The sequence below is a fragment of the Eschscholzia californica genome, unplaced genomic scaffold (assembly GCF_041429995.1).
Source record: "Eschscholzia californica isolate CP2 unplaced genomic scaffold, dmEscCali1.0.p SCAF_5, whole genome shotgun sequence".
In the NCBI taxonomy this organism is placed as follows: Eukaryota; Viridiplantae; Streptophyta; class Magnoliopsida; order Ranunculales; family Papaveraceae; genus Eschscholzia; species Eschscholzia californica.
In genome coordinates, this window is record NW_028238472.1 from 28,816,125 (window position 1) to 28,838,835 (window position 22,711).

The following is a 22,711-nucleotide window of genomic DNA, read 5'->3' on the forward strand; positions in this document are numbered from 1 at the left end:
TGTGATAGTATTAGTTTTCTCAAACTGAAACTAACACTTCCCAAGTTCTAATTGTATTTTCTTTACTTGTAGAGTTTGTAACGACTCCCACTATGAAAAACCCTTTTCCACGTGGTTGTCCTTCCTAAAAGATTCCTATCTTTATATTCGGGAGATTGCTTTTATAACTTCTTCAACTTTTACTTTCAGACTTTCTCCTAGATGCTCCAAGTATCTTAGGAATTTCTCTGTTTGTTTAGGGGTGAAGACATCGAATACTTCTGTATTTCTAGATGTGCGGGTAAACGTCGATCATCTTCATAATTGATCTCATGTCTCGTGACATCAATGTTTCCCTCATGTGTGCTCTTGCTCATCAAAACTTCCAAATTCTGAGTTCTTACTTAGCAGTGATCCATGAGAGATGGGTAGAGTCTTTCTCTTAGAGTATTTCTAGTTAGACCTCTTCAAAACTTCTTTTGAACGAGCCTTATCATCTATTAATCTATCACTATATAGATTTCGACGCCTATATTATTTACCCTCGTCTGGTGTCCTATTGAGTCAGTTCCTTAACTGTTTCTCAATTCTAGTATGTCTCACATACAGGACGTAAAACTAACTTGTTTCACTCCCACTTACCCTCTTGTCGAACAAGAGTCCAACTATTCTTATCAGAAGATCAACCCTTGAATTTCTTTACGAATGTTAGATACCAACTCTTACTTTTGATCCTTTTGACTTTTAACCAATTTTCATAGTCTGGTTCTGCTATAGTTTTTGTGGGTCTTCTGAAGACTCATTGGGGTTTTGAACAATTTCGTAGAATCTTCTTAACTCTTCCAAGAAGTTACTTGGCGAGTTTTTCGTACTCCCAATTGTTGTTCTTTTGTTTCTCGGTTCAAGTTAGATTTGAATATTTCTCCACTTGTCTTCTTGAATAACTCCTTTCAAGGAAGACACCATCGGGAACAACAATCCAATTTTGTTACGATGTTGTGAGCGAAACCCCCATATTTCTTCTCTTGAAGAAGAAACTATGTATGTTGTTCTCGGACTTAAATAAAAGACTATTTTAGAACTTCTTCTAAAATCCATACCCGTATGAAATTCTTTTATTTTCTATAGCAGTTTTTAGGTTTAGTGGGTAGGCAGCTTGTAGTAGACACTGTTGTTTCGGGAGACATGTTATGACTGAGACTTTTGATCTCATCAAAGTTTAGTCATTTAGATTCATTACTTGATTTAGCTCAAGTTTCTAAAACTTCTCCTCAGTTCGAGTACTTAGTTGATTCTAATCACATTAACCACAATCTTATGTCTAACATAAGTATTAGTGATTAATTGACCTATGTTTTGTCATAAGATATCTTGTCAGACAAGTTAGCTTGAACCATGTTTATTCTTTTCGAATTTCATGTTCATCCTAATTGTCTAGCTAGATAAGAATAACTAATTGAATCGATTGGTATTAATGTTTGTAAGTTGAAAAAGACACCTTTCTAAGAACATCATAAAATATTGAAACCAAATACTTTATTTTCTCATAAATCCAATTCTAGAGATGATGTTCAAAAGGAAAATACTAAAATCTAATAAAAGTAATGCCTATAGGGGATTAAAGTCCTTCTTGAGCCTTTTCAGCAACCATTGCTTCTTCTGCTCTTTGACAGAGTCGTCTCCTTTGAGTTAAATACTTAGGTCCCACTTGCTCCTGTCATTCATAATGAAATGAGCATTAGGTATCCAATACCTTTATGGGAATTGTATTTAATTGAATCAACTTTTAACATTTTTACCTTTTGTGGAAACCACGATTCCATTTTTCTTGTCTTCCAAGAATTTGGAACAATTTCTCTTCCAATGGCCTATTCCATCACAATAGAAACACTTGGAGTCAGAAGAGGAATTCTTGGTTTTGGCTACTTGTTTGCCTTTTACTTTGCCAAATTTCCTTTTGTTCTTCTATTTCCCTTTCTTTTTAAATCCTTTGTCCTTCTGAACTATAAGAACTTCTTTCTTAGATTCCGCTACTACGATATTCTCTTCGACTGTCTGGAGCATTGCGTGTAGTTCCTCCAAAGATTTATCTCATCCATTCATATTGTAGTGAATTCTAAACTGATTGAACCCATAATGAAATGAATGCATGATGATATCGGTGGCGAAATCCCGGCCATGATCGACTCCAAGTCGTGCTAGTTTATCAAAAAGACTGATCATTTTGAAAACATGTGGCCCTACAGGCTTACCCTTTTCAAGGCGACAATCTAGTATTGCCTTTGACGTCTCGTACTTCTCCATTCTGGACTTCTTTTGGAACAATTCCCTAAGTTGTCCTATCATGGTGTAAGCATCCATGTGTATGAACTTATCCTGAATATTAGGTTCCATGGCTGCTAACATTAAACACGTTACGAATTCGAATTTCCTCCGAAGCCTCTTTCTTGCTCCTTCTCCTCATTAGTCGATTCTTCAGTGATTATCAGAATAGGAGTGTCTAAGACAGCTGCATTGTTTTTGGATCTGAAGACGAGCCCTAAATTCCGTTCCCATAACTTAAAGTTATCTCCGTTCAGCTTCTCCTTCTCAATGAGCCAACGGATGTTGAGGGTTTCTTTGTTTGTCATAACTATACTACATGTAAAGAATGCAAAATGACTTTAAACTTGTTATCCTATGAAAATCCTAATTTTGCCATATTTTTTAAGAACCTTTTCCCTTATTTGAACAATACGATTCCAGTATCCCAATTCTTCGAAATTAAGCGTACTAGGGCACTGCCCTTAACTCCGTCGTCTTGAGTGAGTAACATCTTTACTGATCATACTCCTATGACTCTTGGTTAATTAGTTTCACACTTTAAGTGTCAAACTAATCCTTTGCCTTGAAGTCCAAAACTCTTTTGCTGACTCGTTGAGTAAAACCAGTTTAGACACGTAGACCTCTTCATAAATCTACCCGTATTGTCCTGAGGTTTAAGATGGCACCCTGCGGAGGCAGACCCACCATCGATAAACAAGGGCTCAACAGGTGTCTTATTCTGGGTAGGCTTATACTCAAATTTCTTTTAGGGATTATCACGTATTTTATCAAGTTTGCGTTACTGTGGACTCTATCGTAACCATTCGTGACTTAGACATAAGCTTTTATGTGAATTCTCATAAGGTTTTATGTAAAACGCTAGTACAACCTCCTAAAAGATCTTATCTTTTAGTTTAATTCTTGTTCACCTAATGATTCGTTTGGATTTTCATCTTTGAACCACCATTGATTACTCCCACTCGAATCGTGATCTCATCATTCGATTCATCAATGGTTTCTATAGACCCTATACTCTAAGTATTTTCGGGCACATACTCGTTTGTGCTTAGAAACAAGAATCGAGAACTTATCTAAAGGCAATACTACTCTACGCATTCACATATATACATACAAAATATATGACAATAATAAGAAAAGTATGTATCCTAGATTCGTTTCTAGGTTTTGCTATGTTCCGTATAGCTATTTGTAGGATATTGTGACATCTATATGTCTAATGGGCTTCTAAGTCCATTTTCTTAAAATTCGTACTAATGGGCCATTTGGTTTTTTCCTTAATGATTTCCAAAATCAACTTTAAGAAAAAATCTGTTTTGGGCTTTCGGATGGCCCGGGTCAATGTCGGAAAAATTATGTTTTGTAACTAGAAGAAAAGGTTGAGAATCTCCCACTCGAGTCTGGCCCAATAGGCCCATGTCAAACTCAAAAAGACACAAGTCAAACTTGGTCAAAGTCCTTTGACTAGTCTTGGTCAAGGCTAGTCAATGGTCCGGACTTTTAGCGACGAATGCCTAGACCTTCTCGGATGAGATGTGCTAGGCGCGTCCTAGCATGGGACAACACTTGGGCCATCTCAGACTTGGAGTTTGAGATGCCATGGACGCGTCCTAGACGGGTCCTGTGCTTAGGACGGCTGGGACCATCTCGGACTGTAAGTCTGAGATGGCCTTGGACGCTCCAAACGCGTCCTAGACGCTTCTGGACCCTCAAGTCGCACCCTAGGTCCGTCTGGAAGCTTCCAGACGAATCTAGATGCGTCTGGACTCGCGTCCATGGTCTCGGTCCTAGATCGAGACCAACTAGGAATACCCAGACGCATCTGGGACGTCGGAGACGCGTACGTCTCGGGTTGTCCTAGTCCGTCTCGGACTGAGACTACCCAGACGCATCTGGGACGTCAGAGACGCGTACGTCTCGGGCTGTCCTAGTCCGTCTCGGACTGAGACTACCCAGACGCGTCTGCGATGTCCGAGATTCGAAAATCTCGGACTCCCAGTCCAACATGGACTAGGAATCCCGGTCCTACTCGGACTGGGATTTCCCTGTCCCGAGACGTGCTGGGCCGGTCTAAAAAATTTAGAAACCCTAACCGACCTAGACCTTCTTCCTTCTCTTCCAACTGTTTTCATGGTGAAAAAGTTGTTGTTTTTTTCACTATTAAACACCAAAACTTCATGATTTTGAAACCCGTTTTTCAAAATCTATAATTCGTTAGATCCGTTTTCGAAAACCCTTTTCAAAAACATCAAAATATAATGATTCAATATATTGAAACTCTTTCAAATATATGTTTGATTACGTTTTAAATCTAATTCAAACCAATCATAAATATGTCTGAATCTCTATTCAGACAATTCTATCTATCAATTTCTTGTTTGTTCACGCCAAAGATAGTTTCACGCAAACGGCTCGTGATGCCACTATTGAAATTGTATGTATCTAATACATATCCTAATCATCTAACTAGTGTTGGTAGCGGAATTTCAAACATCTAATGTTTAACACTAAGTTATCCAGGATCGCATACATGAACTAACAATGAACTAGAAGTGGGATAAACTAACCTTTATCGCAATTTTCCCATGAACCTTTCCAATCGCGTGTGAAGATCAAAGATCTTCAAGTGTAGTTCCTCTACTTGAGACACCGAATGAATAGCTTGAACTCCCTTCTTTCAGTCAGCTAGGACCTTCTTGAAGGTAAAGATGAAGAACTCCTTCTTCTAGACTTGATAGATAGAATATGAACTTTTTCTCATCCTCTCTCTCCAATAGTTGTGGAAAGAGAGTGATTTCCTTCTTGAGAATATTCCACACCTTTTCTGAACTCGAAACTGGTCCTTATATAGGCATTACCTTAGTAGAGTCCTACTCAAATAAGGAATCTTACAAGTCCTTCAAAAAAGATAAGCTTTAGTTAGAGTTCAATCTAAATGGGATTCCTAATTAGGGACAAAACCCTAATTAGGGTTACCCATTGATGTGGCCGGCCAGACTAGCCCTTATTGGACTTAGTCTGCCGGGCCCACATCCCACATGTGGCCAACTTGGGATCTCCCTCTAAGGGAGTTCCCTTGTTGGCCCAAAAGTGGGTTTTGCTCCTTTTAGGGCTTCCCTTTCGAGCCCGGTTCTTTTCTATCTTTTAAGCGCTATTAGACTGGATCATATCCATCTATATACTAGTTCCTTTCTGATGTAGACGCAACGGAATTAAAATAAGAACAATAAAATAAACGAAGAACTGTAAAGAAAACGATAAATAAACTAAAACTTGATTAACTTCAATGGTTCAATGTAAATATAAAAATAGACTAGACCTCCTTTTATAGGATATTAGACTTTCCTAGATAGACTCAAACTAGGATTCCTAAATATTAAAGATACTTAAACATAGAAACTTCTAAATAATAGAAATACTAACATAAGGTAATTTCCTACACCTAGACTAATTAGGACTACTAACTCGGCCGACTAGGGCATGGGCAAGTGGGTTTGCGGGCCCGACCCGGATGCGCCTGCATCAGCTCCCCTTTCCCCAGAAGGTTCGTCCCGAACCGTTTCGATGAAGAAAACAATATGATCCACCCGTATACGATGAATTCTGCCATGGCGATCCGTAATTCCCACTTTGAACGAATTTTGCATTGAATATGAAGGATACCAATTTGCCAAAAATCGCCAACTTTAATCCCAATCTCATATGTCACTGATTCTCGCAAAATTAACGTTAGGGAATCAAGAACAATCATCTTGCCATCTTCCCACGGTAGACGTAACCACTTAATAATTTGCAAGAAAGTGATATGTAATACGAGCAAATCTGAAGTAAGAGTAATTGTAGCTAATTTCCAAAATTCTTCGTCAAAAGCCAAAGTAGAAGCATAACCAACTTCAATTAGTTTATCGAGGTTGAAACGTGTAGTGTTGATATGACACTCAAAATCTTCCTTCCAAAGTTCATCTTCATGAAGTTTATAGAATATAATTCTATCATAATATGTCAACTTATGAAAGCTCCGAGTAAATACATCATACTGTGGATGAACCAAAGTTGACAAATCTGTGTATAGAAGCTTAGGGTCGATTTTGTATTCACTAAGGATTCCTCCAACATAGTTTGTAATAAACCCTCGCCAAATATCGTTTTCTAAATAAATCTCCTTCATCATATCATCAAATTCATCGGTTTCCATTAACTGATTACAATCCAACCACTGAATTGCTTCTTCAATGGCATCTTCAAATTCCTTCTTATTATCTGCTCCAAGTTTAAAACCAATCTTCTCATCCTTAATTGTAGCCATTGAAGGGACATGGGTTATTCCACATTCATCTTCTTGAGTTAATACACTAGCAGACCGATTCATATCGTCAGTCCTAGTAGTTGTATCAATCGAATCATCCATACCATCTGAATTGGAAGGCTGGGAATTAGTAAACAGTGGCTTCTCTAATCCATGTAGAATTAGGGTACTTAACCCATCTTCATCAATTTCCAATTTATCAATGAAAGAGCTATCATAACACTGTGAACTAAGGGGTTGTTTTGTATCATAATTTCCATACTTAAGTAAGATGTAGTCATTATCATCTAAACAAGAGTGATCACTAAATTGAGAGTTAAAATCTTGTTCATTATTCAACATCACCTTTTGACTACTTTTTCTTTTCTTGTCTTCTTTTATTACTTCTTCATGGTTGATGGAAATAAGAGGCTTCTCTAATCCAGCCAGAGATTGACTAGATTGAAGCATCCAATCATCATTGTCCAAGTATTGAGATGAGAAGTTAATCAAGTATGGAGGTAAACCGTTTGGATTACTTGTATCCAACTGGAGTGCATCAATTTGATGTTGATGGAGAGTTGGTTGTGTTGGTGGTGGAGGTGTCGAAGATGGTATAAAAGGTTGTGAATAATAATAGTACGGCGGTGGTGGTGGTGGTGTTGTTTCTGGTGTTTGATAGTAATAAGATGGAGGTGATGGTGAAAGAGGTGATGTGGGACATAATTGATGTGGAAATTTTTTATGATTCGAAACGAGGATGTCTTCTCCCGGAATCGCATATGGATTAAATAATTCGGCTAGACATGGATGCTTCCTATCACAACTAGGGTGTAGGTCTAATGAAGGAAAATTACTTTTTTCTTCCTCCTCCGTTATTGACTGAATTTTGTTTCTTTTTTCCAGAACTTCTCCTTCAATATCTTCGATCTTAGTGATTGAAGTAACTTCGGAGAACTGTCTTCTTGATTCAATTTTCGTTTCGACACATGACAAATATTCATCGAGAGGAAGAAAACCATACCTGAGGATGCTTTTCAACGTCGTCCAATCGTCTATGATTTGTTTTCCTTCGTCAATGAGTTTCCATTGCATTGCATTGAATTGTTCATAACTTCTTTCAAACATATGTTGTTCAACCAAAAAAACTTTATCATTGTCATGAACTTCTTGATTTCTGAACCAATCTTTCATGCGTTGAATCCAGAAATTTATATGGAATTGGCCTTTGAAGAGTGGAATTTTAGAAACTTGATGAATTTTCCTTTCATCCTTCCGATCCATATAAAATTGAATTGTATCTCGAATTGGATCCCAACATAAACGTGAAAATTTTTTCCAACATTCAAGAGGAGATGTATCCATAGATATTTTTTTTTTTTTAAATTTCAGAATTTTGATGGCTCTGAATACCACTTGATGTAGACGCAGCGGAATTAAAATAAGAACAATAAAATAAACGAAGAACTGTAAAGAGAACGATAAATAAACTAAAACTTGATTAACTTCAATGGTTTTTCTCTTCAATGTAAATATAAATATAGACTAGACCTCATTTTATAGGATATTAGACTTTCCTAGATAGACTCAAACTAGGATTCCTAAATATTAAAGATACTTAAACATAGAAACTTCTAAATAATAGATATACTAACATAAGGTAATTTCCTACACCTAGACTAATTAGGACTACTAACTCGGCTTATAGGGCATGGGCGCGTGGGTTTGCGGGCCCGACCCGGATGCGCCTGCATCACTTTCAGTCTATTCTCACTGTTCAAGTTACCATTCTTATGTGTAACCCGTTGTAGGATATGGTATATGTTAGCTGTGGATAGCCAAAGTGATCCGACAATCGTAAGTGGCTTCTAGCTAACCATTACGACTCTTAATTGAACCGGATTGATTGATCTTCCAAATAAAGTTATCATTATCCTAAGAGCCAAATCTTATGCATTGTCATCATGATCGAAGGACATTCCTTCGGAAGGATATACCTTAAGACCTTGAGGATATATATCCTTCAGAAGATGTGTATATGGAACAACCAACAGGGTTTGAAGTTAAAGGTAAGGAACACTTGGTTTGTAAGTTAGAGAAGAACTTATATGGGCGGAAACAAGCACCAAGACAGTGGTACAAAAAGTTTGAATCATTCATGAATGATCCAGGGTATCACAGGACGGTCTCAGATCATTGTGTTTTCGTTCGTAAATTTTCTGATGAAGATTTGATTATACTTCTGCTTTATGTTGATTGTTGGCCAGGATGCTAATAAAATTAGCAGGTGAAAGAAGGAACTAAACAAGTATTTCGATATGAAAGACTTGGATCCAGCAAATCAAATTCTTGGCATGCATATCTCTCGTGATAAAAAAGCTGGAAAACTTTGGCTATCACAAGAAAGATACATTGATAAGGTTCCAGAAAGGTTCAATATAGACAAGACAAAACCAATGAGTTATCTAATAGCCAGTCACTTCAAGTTGACTTGTGATCACTGTCCATCAACTAGAAGTGAGAAAGAAGAAATGGAGAAAATTCCTTATGCTTCAGCTGTAGGAAGCTTGTTGTATGCAATGGTGTGTACACCAAACATTTCATTTGCAGTTGGAGTAGTAAGCAGATTTCTTGCCAATCCAGGCAAAAAACATTGGTTAGCAGTGAAGTGGATTCTGAAGTATCTTAAAGGTACGTCTAAAGCTCGTATATGTTTTGGTAATGATAAGCCAGCATTAGTTGGTTACACAGATGCAGACATGGCAGGAGATGTAGACTCCAAAAGGTCCACATCAGGCTACATATTTACATTTTCAGGGGGGAGCAGTGTCATGACAATCTAAACTACAAAAGTGTGTAGCTTTATCTAGTACAGAGGCAGAATATATTGCCATTACAGAATGTTGCAAGGAGATATTATGGATGAAGAGACTGTTGAAGAACTTGGCATGAAATAGGATAATTATGTTATTCATTGCGACAGTCAAAGTGCCATCCACCTCAGTAAGAATTCTAGTTTCCATTCCAAGTCCAAGCATATAAATGTGAGATACCAGTGGATCCAAGATGTTCTTGAAGACAAGGTGTTGAAGATCGAGAAAATGCATACTGACGACAATGGTTCAGATATGATGACAAAACCATTACCCAAAGGCAAGCATGAGCTATGTAGCAATGTTGCAGGTTTGGGGATGGTAGGTCCCTCTTCATAACTCGGGAGGGGGAGTTTGCTGGGGTCCCTCCTTATAATAAAAGGACTCCTAGTTGAAATAGGATTTCTCTTATTCCTTATTTGGGGAAGAAATATAAACTTCTATTGTTTCAAGCCTAAAAAGGAAGTCCTATTTCTATTGGTAAACCTCCTTATTTATCATTATAAAAGGGAATGAAAGGGAAGAGATTTTTCACAACTTTCAGAACAAAGAAAAGTCAGAGAAAGAGAGATTTCTGAAGTGATTCTTTCAAGAGAGATTGAAAGCGAAGAATATTGGTTTGAAGAAAAGAAGATTATTAATCTTGTGAAGCAATTTAGTTTGTGGGTGTCTTCTTCAGCCTTTGGTAATCTAGATTTGTTCAAATCCTAAGGAGTAAGAGATTTCTATTTCTTTGTTGCTTTGTTCAGTTTATCCACCATAGTTTTGGTGAAGAGTTGTTATCCAAGAGTGTTTCTACACATCTTGAAGAGTTGGTTAATCCTCTATTTGTTTAGGGAAGAGTTGGTTAATCCTCTATTTGTTTAAGGAAGAATAGTTATCCAAGAGTGTTTCTACACATCTTGAACAATTGGTTTATCCACTATAGGTTTGGTGAAGAATTGTGTAACCCATTATTTAATTATAGTTGAAGATTTTCTGGACTAGGTCCCGTGGTTTTTTCCCTTCTATTTTGGAGGGGATTTTTACCACGTTAAATAATCTTGGTGTCTCTGCTTTTACATTGACATATTTTATATTCATATTCCTAAACAAGTTAATTAGGTTATTTTTCCTAACATAATCACGCCGGTACATCAACAATTTCGCCTGAGAGGACAACCAAAACAACATTGGAATGTATCAAGAGAAGAAATTGAATGGGAAAGATGGTGGCAATTTGTAATTAAAGAGAGAAATATGAATTCTGTATTGCCTTTACCTAGTTATTAGGAGTACAACTGTACTAATTTTGTCCTATATTGATCTAACAAGATCGATGGTCATTGAGTTCTAACTCGTAATTCTCCATATGAGCTTGAACTCGTTAAATCAGTGCTCAACTTCTTTTCGGTTTTTATTTGATATGGAGAGAATGCTTAGAGAGAGAAAGTGCAGACGTTATTTCCTTTTTATTGTGTCTATTGAATTCAAAACCCACATAAGTTAGGAAGGGTCGATATGGGTTGATGAGAAGTTATATGGTTTTTGTAACCACTTTATAACTCCTACTGCATCATGAATTCAATAGAAAATTCATGGGAGCTATTGAGTGTGGGGAGAGATTATAGAAGGGCATCTACATTGTTCTTGAGATTTTGCCATTTTGGAAGGGAATCAGTAGAATCAACTCTAGTAGATGATTGTCTGGCCCCTGCAAGCAAGATGATCACACAAGGAGACCACATTTATTCGAAAGCAGGGTACCGGAAAAGCTCATAAGAACAAACAACTCGGAGTACAAGAGTTCAACTTATTCCACAAGAGGTAAATTTCCATACTCGAACCTATTAGTAGTGGTCTAAGAGATAAGTGGATGTTCTCACCTTTTTGTCTATATTTCTATGTATTTTCTTTTGGCAAATCAATCTATCTTGACAAGAAAATGACTCTCTTGTCATTTAGTAGAACACAAAAAATAAACTTATACTAACAAATTAACAAGAAATATTAGTTGAAATGAAAGTCCCACTTAAATCTAAGTATCATTAATATTATAAATTAATGACACCATTGTGCCAACAACTAGTACATTCAATCTTCTAATACAAAGAAATAATATTGTACCTCAGAACATAATTCATTCCCACCTTCACATCATAAACTGATCACATTTTGGTTAACACCTTCGATATCATTATACTTGATAACGCGTCCCTATATAGGAGCAACGAGTACAACAATCTCATAGAGTCAAGATGGAAGCTTCTCTAGAACTATTGGTTTGGTTGGTTAAATGTAGAAACTAATTGTACTTTATTTCTATTGTTTTGTACTATCAACAAATAAAACTCTTAGATCCTACTAAGCGTACGTGAAAAAAGAAAGAAAAATACATATACTAATCCTCAGATTTGAAGGGCTTGAAGGATTTGACATCAGAGATTAGTCCTTGAACAGACCCAGCTAGAGCAACTAGTGATACAATAAGGCAACACCAGCTTAATATCTTCATCCACATCCATGTCCATGAAAATTTAGGCAACTTTGCTTGTGCTATGTACATTTCAATAGGGAAGTACACTGTTAATGGCCAAAATGAAGCTGCCCCTAGTAACCCCACAAAATCGTTGAAGAATGGAAAAATCATAGCGATTACAGCCGTTATTATGACGTATATAGTCCTCCACACTACACGGAAAAAGTTTATGTTGTATTCACCACATAATGGAACATTAACGGCGTGCTCTTTTGTTATGAATCCGCTTTCTGGCCATCGTTCTGCAGACCATTTTTCGAAGAAACCAAATATGGGTTGGCAGAAAACCTAACATTTGATAAAGCAAAATCACATTAAAATTAAAAAAAATTTAAGTCAAACGTTCTTGATGGGCCTGAACTAGTAAGAGATTAAAATTGTAAAAGTAAACAAAAAAAAAAAACTTTAATGTAATTCAGGTCAAGTACTTAGTGTTCCACATAAAATTTAGGTGTGAATATTTTTACCTGGTAGGCACCGACGAGATGGACGACAATGCAGATGTTAGCTAAGTCGACGAGCCAAAAAGGTTCGTAAAAACCAAAGCCGGTAAGGAAATTACCGGGTGCATCATTCCCAAATGCAGCATAACCAAGTACACCACAGAGCATATAAAACAAGGTTGTGGTTGATACTCCAACCAATGAGGCCTTTTTCATTGCTACATTCTCTGGTGGACTTGACCTCAATGTATCCTGAAATTTCAATTGTCGCCTAATTTATCATCTTCATAAGAGATAACAAGTTAAAAACCAAATAGAAATCAAATTAATATAAGAAGGATAATGCTACTCAGACTTCCAAAATACAGACAAAGTCAAGAAAGTAAGTACTATTTGGTTAAAGATTTGTAAATCACTTTTATTTTAGTAAAGGTGAATAAAACCCACACCCACAAAATACTTCCATTTTTTACTTTGTCTGTATTTTGGGAGTCTAAGTAGCATTATAAATTACTGGTTTTTGGACAAGATGATACTAGTGGTTGGCGAAAATCACTACCCTTAATATTTTTACAAATGTCAAATGTAACAATAATTGTAAACCTTATTTTAGATTGGTGGTAACATAAATATACATTAATTGTTGGCTGTCATTATCTGTATCTTTGGTGGTCTTTGTCCTAATTTGGCTAAGGCCCACTAGGTTTTTTTCCTAGAACTTCATCACCATCATAGTCTGTTCACTAAATACTAGTTTGTCCATTTAACCCTTCTCCATCTCTTGGCTGTTTGAGAAGAAAATTAGGTCAAAAACACAAAATCAGACTACTCAAATTGGAGAATATAATTTAGGGTCCCCCTTACAAATCTTTTTGACATTTTGTGTGATGGTTAGAAACTTACAAAAACACCACTGCACATGTATTAGGTGTTATTTCAGCTTTATAGACAGGAATCCTTTCGAGACCACAAATGACCACAAATCACAATAAATGATTCTCTGATTACCTTGAAGTATATCACTTTTTAGTGGTCAAGGGATGACAAAATCATGACTCTCTCATTCGATGGCTATTTTAACCCTTCTATGTTTTCTATTATTAGGGTACATCAAATAATCCATCACACATTACTAAACAAAACCAGCAATTATTTGGATCATGTAGATAACAGGGAGTTCAACAAAAAAAAAATGTAGATAATAGGGAAATATGATTGCGTGGTTATTTGTTTTGTTGATAAAAGTTGGGGAGGGCCTAGAGCCCCAGTATAATTGTCCTTCTATTACAACTAAATTTTGAGAGGTCTGATGTGTAAACCGGACACCTATACCAATTATGTTGGCTGCGTTTAACTCCTTAAAAATGGAATCCCCCCATTGATTCTATTGATAGAATAACATAATATCTTTGATTGACCTGTACCTCATCACAATTTTCATACTTTTGTTTTCATTTTTGTCAATTTCATATTTTATTTTCTAGTATTTTGGATTATTTATACGTGTTTTTCTTGGGGCATGTGCTCAACCCCAATATATCTTTTCGTTTTATAATTCTTTAGATTAATTTCCTATCTTACCTTTTAAAAACATATGTTCAATCATTAAAATAAATTGAACAATTAACACGGCAATCGTTATCCAAAAAGATTGAATTTCCATATAAAACGGATTTTCCTAATACTATCCTTCATTGTTCTTATAATCTTAGATATATTTTAAACAACAAGGACACTTAAAAAGGTAGGAAAGATAATTATAAAACTCAAAATTTGAGAAATAATAGAAAATTGGGTCCAAAACTTAGAATAATATAGTAAAACTACTCACAATTGATTGTATAAATAGAAAAATCGTTTTCAATCAACCACATATGATTTAAACATATTTTCTTTCTTCTTTCCTTTTTCTAATGAAGAATATTAAATATGATTCAATAAATGGAAGAAATTTAAGTTGTATAAAGTGAAATATTTTTTACTTTTAACATCTATTTTCAAGTCAAATTAGGAAAACCCTTTAATTTGGATCACAAAGAATCCTTAATATGAAGTTAGATAAGGCAAATTAGGAACTTAAGATCCCAAAATCAATAATTTAGACATTCTTAAACCTGATTTTCCTTTCAAGTTTTGCTCCACTAAATTGAATAGATGTCTCTTCTGGATTTTTCTAACCTAAAAATTTAACATCCCCTTTACTTAGATTGGATAAGCAAGATTATGTCTCTCTTAATTCTGAAAGATTGCGTTATATCAAGAATTTGAACTATTTCTCGACAACCAGAAAATAAATTTTTATCGTTAAGAAAAATGTAAAATTGTATCAGCTCCAGAAAGACTTCCACGTATTTAATCGAGTATACAAGAGTTTGTATCCTTCGTACAGATACCAGAATCTCATTTATTGCTCACTACAAAGTGTTTGTGGTGTGATCCTATTCCTACATACAAGAGTTTGTCTCTTTGATAAAGATAGGAGAATCTCATTTATTGCTCACATCAAGGTGTATAAGTGGTGTGGGGACAATTGACTTACGTGAAAGATGTGAAGAGACAAATGATCGGTGTGTCTGTAGCACTTGTTACTTAATTTTAGAGAAAGAGAGAAGACAAATGGGCGAGTATTATTACCTGAATCTCAACCAAGACAGTAGAAAATGCATAGGCAAAAGCTATATTACCAATAGCCTGGAAGGTCCTCCATACTTTCTCTGAACTTGTAACATCCACTCCAATTGTTACCCCAGTTAGGGTTGTCCTTGCACTATGTCCTGGCTCTGTAAATAAATAAAGAGCATTAAAATAATCAAATAAATTAACACATAATTAAAAACGGTAGAGATACCGTGGCCACATGTTTCGTTGGGTACGTGGTCGGTCCTGATTTAGAGAGAAATTAAAACACTTTATCTCTATCATGACAGACGCATACCCTGGTCGGGATTCAACCCATATATGCCCCGGATAGTGTCATTTTCCAATTAAAAATGTAGAACACTAATTACCTGCAATTTTTGCTATTGAAAGACCTAATCCAATAGAAGCATAAGTAAAAGACATAACAGCAGCAACAATTGAGAGCCATGAAAGCTTGTGAAAATTTGGTATTTGAGATAAAAGAATTTGAATTGCTGCAAATATTATCATGAATGGATAATTTGATGTTGAACATTTCACATCATGACCATTCTTGTGGAAGCAATTTGATTTTTTAATAGCCCTGATTCATCATCCAAAAAATCTTCAATTTTTAGAACTATTAAAATCAAAACAGAAAGAATATTGAAATCAAAATTAAGGTTTTGATTTAATTTCTTACCCCATACTAATAGCTGAAGTAATAGTATATCCAATTGTAACTCCTATGAGATTTCCATACTGAGCTAACCCACAAAGTAAAATTTTATATCCTCCTGAAAAAATCATTAAAAAAAATAATAAGTACCCCTTGATGTTTTCTAGAGATGCATACCCAAGTTAGATTTTCAACTTTAAATGCAGAATCAGTTCAAAAAATATTGAAACTTTTTAGTTTGATTGATGAAAAAAGATGAAATTTTTGGTGAGTACCCATTTAAAATGCAGAATCAAATGGAAAAATTGAAAATGATTTTTTAGTTGAAGTTTTTATGGAGTAGTATTCAATTTACCCATTAGACGTTTTGAGATTTTTTAAGACATACCCAGATTAGATTTTGAAATAAAAAGATATATAGAATGAAAAATGAAATTTTTAGTTAGATTGATGGAAGAAGATGGAGATTTGGTGAGTACCCAAGTTAGCTCTAACAACATCCATATAGGTATAATTTCTTTTGCCAGTAATAGGATCAGGGGATCTGTAACAATCGGCAAGAAGAGTAGAAGTGAACCAAGTGATGAGAGAGAAAATCATTAAAATTGCAGGACCAGCTATCCAACCCAATTGAGCTAATGCCCATGCTAATGAAAGTACTCCTGATCCAATAACTGCTGTTATTATATGAGCACTTGCAGTCATTGCTGTCCCTGTTTTAAATCATCAATCAACATGAGAGTTAGGGAGAGAGAAAAACTTAGAGGAGACAGAGAGAGAGAGAGATGGAAGTAATTAGATGTTTAGCTTGATTACCAGTTCTTTTTGGACGGCCATCATCGTCGAAATTTTTACGAATATCATCAATATGATTGAATTTTTCTGGGTCATGTTGATGATTCCCCATGAAAGAACTGCTATTCTGCAACTCCATTGATGCCATCCCTCTTTCAATGTACTCTGTTTTTTTTTCTCTCTCTCTCTCTAAATTTCTTTCTAGCTGTGGGTTTGTATGTCTGTGAAGATGAAGGTTATTTATAAGTAAAGACCACCCAACCTCTTCTGTGAAAAAGAGAGACTAGGAAAAAAAAAATGAAGTGACACACTATCCCTTCACAATTCGAGTAAGAAATAAAATAAGAAAGATAATAAAAGAAAATGTTTTTTCTTTTTTATATTTCAATGTTTTAATGTTTTCTTAAGAAATTGATCTGGTATTACACTTATCAAATCAGGAAACTACACTATCAAATTCATGTATCATTACCTCCGAACCAACAACAATGAGTATAATAACAACTTCACAGATTGGAACTATATTTGGAACATTAACACGATACCAGGAATAAAACTATTTCTATGGAAATGTTGCACAAATAGCCTACCCGTAAGGGATCAAATAGACAGATTTATCAGAAATATCTTTTCTTGTATTAATTGTGATGCTAATGAAACTATTGATCATACTCTATTGCAGTGTCACAATGCCAAAACAATATGGTTTTATTTTCAGGTGATGACGGATCAGATCTCTTCGGTTAGACAATGGATCCTTCTTTGGAAGGATCTAGATGAGGAACTTATTAATCTTTATTCTAAAATCCTATGGTTCATCTGGAAAGCTAGATGTGAAGCATGTTCACATCTAAAAAGCAATCTCCCTTGCAGACGGTTCATACTAGTATAACATCATCAACAGTTCCACTGAAAGTAACCACTAAAGTCAAAGAACCATAGCAACACCAATGGAGCCCTCCATCGACATCATTCCTCAAAATCAACACTGATGCCTCCTTCACTATCTATCAGAAACGGCAGGTATTGGATGCGTTATTTACGACCCTCAAGCAAACTTTATATCAGCCCTTGCAGACTCAGTCAGAGGACAAAATGCGGAAGAATGTGAATGTTTAGCAATTAAGTTTGCTCTTCGCTGGGTGATTAACCTCAAAATCACTCATGTTCATATCGAGAGCGACAACCTCAATGCTATAAAACTCTTGGAAGATCAAAGCTACACAACACAGTGGCAATCCAGAAAGCACTTGACCGAAATTCTACAATTGAAAAGTCAATTCACCGACATCAAGTTCACCTACACTCCTAGACTGAATAACTCGATAGCTGATGCAGTGGCCAAATGGGGAAGAAAGCACCACCAACGGAAGATTTGGAACGTCCTTCCGCCCTTTATTAATAGTTTTGTGTAGTTGTTTGTTTGCTTTTATGTTTTTCTCAAAAAAAAAAAAAGTTTTCAAAAATCCAATAATTTTAAATTAATGACCCATATTGTTTCTATTAATATTTGAGTTATTTCTTTTTTCGCCCCTAGTTTCTGACCAGTTTTCTTTTTGGCCCCATATTTCTCGCAAATTCAAAATTAGTCTCGTTTTTCTATGACCGTCAGTTAACTTTAACGATTTGCTTTTTTATTTCCCCAATTACCCTTCTTCTAAAAAGTAATTCATTTCGTTCTTTCTCACCTAAATTAATTCATCTTCTTCTTTATTTCTTCTTCTTCTTATTGGTCTTTGTCATCATAATTCTCATAAAAGCAAAGACGTGAAGGAATTAAAAAATGGGTTGGGAGAGAAAGTAAGAAATACAATCAAAACAGTTGAAGTCGATAGGCTTTCTAGCTGTGGTTTTCTAAAGAGGGAAAGAAGAAGAAATGTGGGGGAGATCAGAGAGACTCGAGTATTTAATTGCTACAAAGTTAAAAGGTTGGTACAAAATTAAGACAGAGAAATGATAGTGAGAGAGTACTTAGTTGGATCCAGTGAAAGGGTTGTTACAAAATTAGGGATTGCGTAATGCTCTGAGATTTGGTTAATTTGTTCTCTAAATCTCAACTCTCCATCCAGTTCATAAACATCATCATCTTCCCCACCATCATCTTTCCTTGTTTTTTTCCTTTATCTCTACCCTCTTCCCTCTTTCTTGTTTAACCGAGAGGGCACCCAAGCTCCGACAGTAAATTTTCACAATTCCTTAACTTCCTTCTGAAGTCATTGGAGGGGGGAGATCATCATCTTCATCATCGATAAACTTCCCTATTATGAATCCTGACTTCTCTGTAATTTATCGACCTTCTAATCTATCCTTACTGAATCTAGGTTTTTCATATACATGATATGAAAACAACATCATTTAGATGAACTAATTTCCTTAGTTTCTCAACTTCATAAAGAAAATAACCAGATCTTAACAAATTTGAATGTCACTTCACAAAATTATCTGAAGGTTGAGCCTAACAATTCAATATTAAGAGCTCAAACGGTAGAATTAAATCATAGATTACAGTCTTAAACTGAAAATAAATCCATGGAATTAGTTCATCATCGTTATCATCATAGTTCATCGTCGTTATCATCATATTCATCAAGGTTTTTTGGTTGCAAGTTGGAGTAATACGGTTGGTAGTTTTGATGAGTTGATGTAAACATGAATAGAAAGAGTTTTGTGAATTGAATGGGACGTATTTAATTTCTCTATTTCGTGTGTCTTCTTGATTCCTTAATAGATGACAATTTTCTTTCACAAATCTTCTTCCCAAAGAAATCTCTAGGAATACAACATGCGTGGTTGAATTAATTCTTGGCAATTCGAGGTGTATAACTAAGAATTTCAGGGTAAGTCTTAACTGAAAATTTCAATTGACGATTGTAGAGAGAGAAAGTGAAAACTTGGGTTTCGGATTAAGCTCGACCTTAGTAGAATTTAAGCTTTTCCTTCTAAACCCATGAAGTTTATCAATGAAAATCACTTAAGAACAACAAAGGAGCATATGAGAATTAATAGAGAAATGGTAATTGGGGAAACAAAAAAGTCAGAGAGAGGGAGACTTCAACTAGAGGGCAGAAAGAAGGGGAGATCTTCTACCAACTCTACTAAAAATAGAGAGAGATCAGAAGAAGAAAAATCTGCTAAAAATAGAGATAAGAAGAATTAGTGTTTAGAGGAAGCGTATTTGGGGAAAAAAAATTAGTTGTTAAAGTAAACTGACGGTTGTAAAAAATGGGTCAATTTTAAATTTACGAAGAACGGGGAGGGGGGGGGTGGCTAAAAAGAAAAATGGTCACAAATTAGGGGGCCAAAAAGGAAATAATTCTTAATTGCTTAGTAAAACTTAAAACTAGACAACTTCTTATGGTGCATTTGATTGCAGGATTCTTAAGAATCAAAATTTCTTGGTCTATTTGGCTACCAAAAATCCTAGGAATTTTGAATCCTAAGGATTCTTAAGTCCAAAATTTGTACTGGACCAAAATCCCATCCCGCCCCTAAGATTTGCTACGATTTTGGATTAATACCCCCAAATTTCAAACTTAAAATCAACAAAAAATATTTCTTATGACCCCATATTTTTCTACGAAATAATTACTTAAAATATATATATTTTTTCAAAAATCGTTTTTATTTCCAACAAGTGTTTTTTTTTTCCGAAAATCAATTTTCCAGGAAAACTGATATTCGGAACCCCTTTTTTTTATTTTATTTCAGAAAACTGTTGTTTCCCGAAAATTAATTGTTATTTCTGAAACGGTTCTATCTCAAACCCGAATTTTTCAACAACCGTTTTTCCCAGAAAACCGTTTTTTTCGAAAACTTATTTCGCCTGAAAATAATTTTTTTCTCGCAAAACTTTTTTTCTTTAATACCAAAATTTTCTGAAAACTGTATTTTCCTGAAAACCGTTTTTCCCCAAATCATATTTTTTTCCTTGCATATTTTTTTCGATAGCTGAAATTTCTCTCAAAACATTTTTTTTTTCATGAAGACTATTTTTCCCGAAAAAAAAATTTTCCAGGAAAAAACTGTTTTTGGGAATAAAGAGGATTTTTCACAAAATTGTGAAAAATCATTTTCCAGGAAATTTCGGTTCACCATTTTTCTCTCCTCCATCTCATCATCTCTCCCAGCCACCTCATTTTCTCGCCACCTCATCGTCTTTACCAATGAAGGTCGTTGACCGACTAATTTTCCGGCCGGCGACCTTCAAACCTCTAAAAAAAAAATTCTCTTCTTCTTCCTCTATATCTCTCTCTTGTTTTCTCTCCCTTATTCTTTCTCAAAGAAGCTTATTTGTATGGATCAGATTTCTGGCTTAATATAATCTTTCAAATAAGCTTTCGAAACTTTTCCAAGAATGGACAGCAAATTCCCAAACATAATCAAACCTAGACTAGATTTATTTATATGGATCAGATTTCTGGCTTAATATAATCTTTCTATCTAGAGAGAGAAACTAAAATAATCGCACAGTTATAATCATTGTCGATAATTTGTGGAAAGTATCATCATCTTCATATTTATATTTAATCTTAAAATAAATCAATCAATACAAATTTGTGAAAAATTGAAACATTTTTTTTTTGTTATGATGTAATGGATCAGAATACTGGATTGGTAAATTTCTCTTTGGTGAGAGATAATAAAACAAATTGCATAGTATAATCATTGTCGATCATCACCTCCATTTCTATCAAATTAATAAACTAAAGAAAAAAATTTGAAATTGAAAAGAATTTCTCCAGATCTGGTAATCAAGCCAGTTTATCTCAGCTTTTAAATTAGGGTTTCTAGAGAGAGTGAGAAGAGAGAGAAAACAAGAGATAGAGAGGAAGAAGAAGAGAGAGAAAACATGAGAGAGAGAGAGAGGAAGAAGTAGAGAGAAACAAAATTTCGGTTTGAAGGTCGCCGACGACCTTCGCCGGTGAAGACGATGAGGGGGCAAAAAGATGAAATGGTAGAGAGAGGTGATGAGATGGAGGAGAGAGAGAAGTGATGACTGGTTAACGGAGTTATAACGGTAACTCAAAAAGGGGGTCATCTGTGTATTTTTGATAAAGTAGGGGGCTAGGCAGGAAGCTGGTCACAAAGTTGGGGGCTATTTTGGAAATAACCCAAAATAAATTCGGGCGGAAAAAGTTTTCGAGAAAAAAAAACATTTTTTCGGGAAAAGGATTTTCGAGGATAAAACGATTTTCGAGGAAAAAAAAGACTTTCGGGAAATAACAATTTCCGGATAAAATTGATTTCCCGGAAAAGAACAATTTCGGGAAAACGGTTTTGAAAAAACGAGGTTCGAGAAAAGAGTTTCTTCAATTTCTTTTAAAGAAACGTTAAAAAAAACCAAATAATAATAGATCATAGGATTCTTATTAGTTACCAACCAAATGAAAAAAAAGTTACTTGGACTCATGAATCCGTGGAATCATGAATCCGAAGGACTTATGATCCACAGATTCATGATTCCGTGTAACACCCCTATTTTTTTATACAACAAATTCGGTAGAAGTAACAAAAGTCTAGGTCAGTGTGGTTTGGATGAAATATTGGTGGATTTTAAAACCCTAATCATCTTCTCTTTTGAACAAAACATATAGAAAGAAGAGATGGTGCAACCATTCCTTAGTGAAGGAAGGAGAAATAAAGAAGAAAAGAGATAGAGATTCTGTAAAGAGAGAACAAGGAATGATTGTGGTCTTGAAGTCATCTAAGACGAAAAAAGGTAGATTTCCTATCTCCTAATTCTTTTATAGGCTCTTTCAATTTATTCCATGATAGCTTTAGTATTGCTAATCAAATAGTTTCTATCAAGAACGATTAAATGGTTTAGATATTAGTTTTATCGAGAATTTCATAAAACATCTACAGAAGACATTATTTCAGTCTAGTTTAAATTGAATCAGGTATTGCTAGGTGACGAGGTTGGGCGTGTATCTTACATGTTTGGAAATTTCTGTTTGTCTACTTTCTATTGCTTCAAACGGTACATTAATAAAAGTTCCTAGTCAGGAGTTATGTTAGTTTTCGTACAAGGTGTCAGAACAGGCTTCACTATTTTGGTCTAGTTTAAAATTTAATCTGGTATGTAAAGGTAGTGAATTTGGGTGTGCTTATTATATATTTGGAAATTTATGTTTCTCTACTTTCTAATGATTCAAACGGTGCATTAGTCGGAGTTCCGAGTGAGGAGTTATGATAGTT

The 22,711-nt window shown here is 35.2% G+C and overlaps 1 protein-coding gene, 1 non-coding gene and 1 pseudogene across 2 annotated transcripts; all 3 read right to left on the minus strand.

Moving 5' to 3' along the window:
- Nucleotides 1–11,452: 11,452 nt before the first annotated feature.
- LOC147538119 (amino acid permease 6-like) lies at nt 11,453–17,085 on the minus strand. Its single transcript, XM_086641057.1, has 7 exons — nt 16,535–17,085; nt 16,198–16,431; nt 15,743–15,836; nt 15,429–15,643; nt 15,055–15,200; nt 12,445–12,672; nt 11,453–12,265 (listed from the first exon to the last, which is right to left on the minus strand). The coding sequence occupies exons 1-7, from the start codon at nt 16,659–16,661 to the stop codon at nt 11,840–11,842; spliced, it is 1,470 nt and encodes a 489-aa protein (XP_086497183.1). The 5' UTR covers nt 16,662–17,085; the 3' UTR covers nt 11,453–11,839.
- Nucleotides 17,086–20,917: 3,832 nt separating this feature from the next.
- LOC147538120 (small nucleolar RNA Z103) lies at nt 20,918–21,028 on the minus strand. Its single transcript, XR_015226802.1, has one exon. It is a non-coding gene; the product is annotated as a small nucleolar RNA Z103 (small nucleolar RNA).
- Nucleotides 21,029–21,106: 78 nt separating this feature from the next.
- On the minus strand, nt 21,107–21,198 carry LOC147538121 (small nucleolar RNA Z103; annotated as a pseudogene).
- Between the last annotated feature and the right edge of the window lie 1,513 nt (nt 21,199–22,711).

Coding starts and splice junctions, on each gene's coding strand:
- LOC147538119 (XM_086641057.1), bottom strand. CDS start 16,661: ATGGCATCAATGGAGTTGCAGAATAGCAGTTCTTTCATGGGGAATCAT. Junction 12,673..15,054: donor CTGTCTTGGTTGAGATTCAG/GTAATAATACTC, acceptor TTGAAATTTCAG/GATACATTGAGGTCAAGTCC. Junction 12,266..12,444: donor ATCTCGTCGGTGCCTACCAG/GTAAAAATATTC, acceptor ATCAAATGTTAG/GTTTTCTGCCAACCCATATT.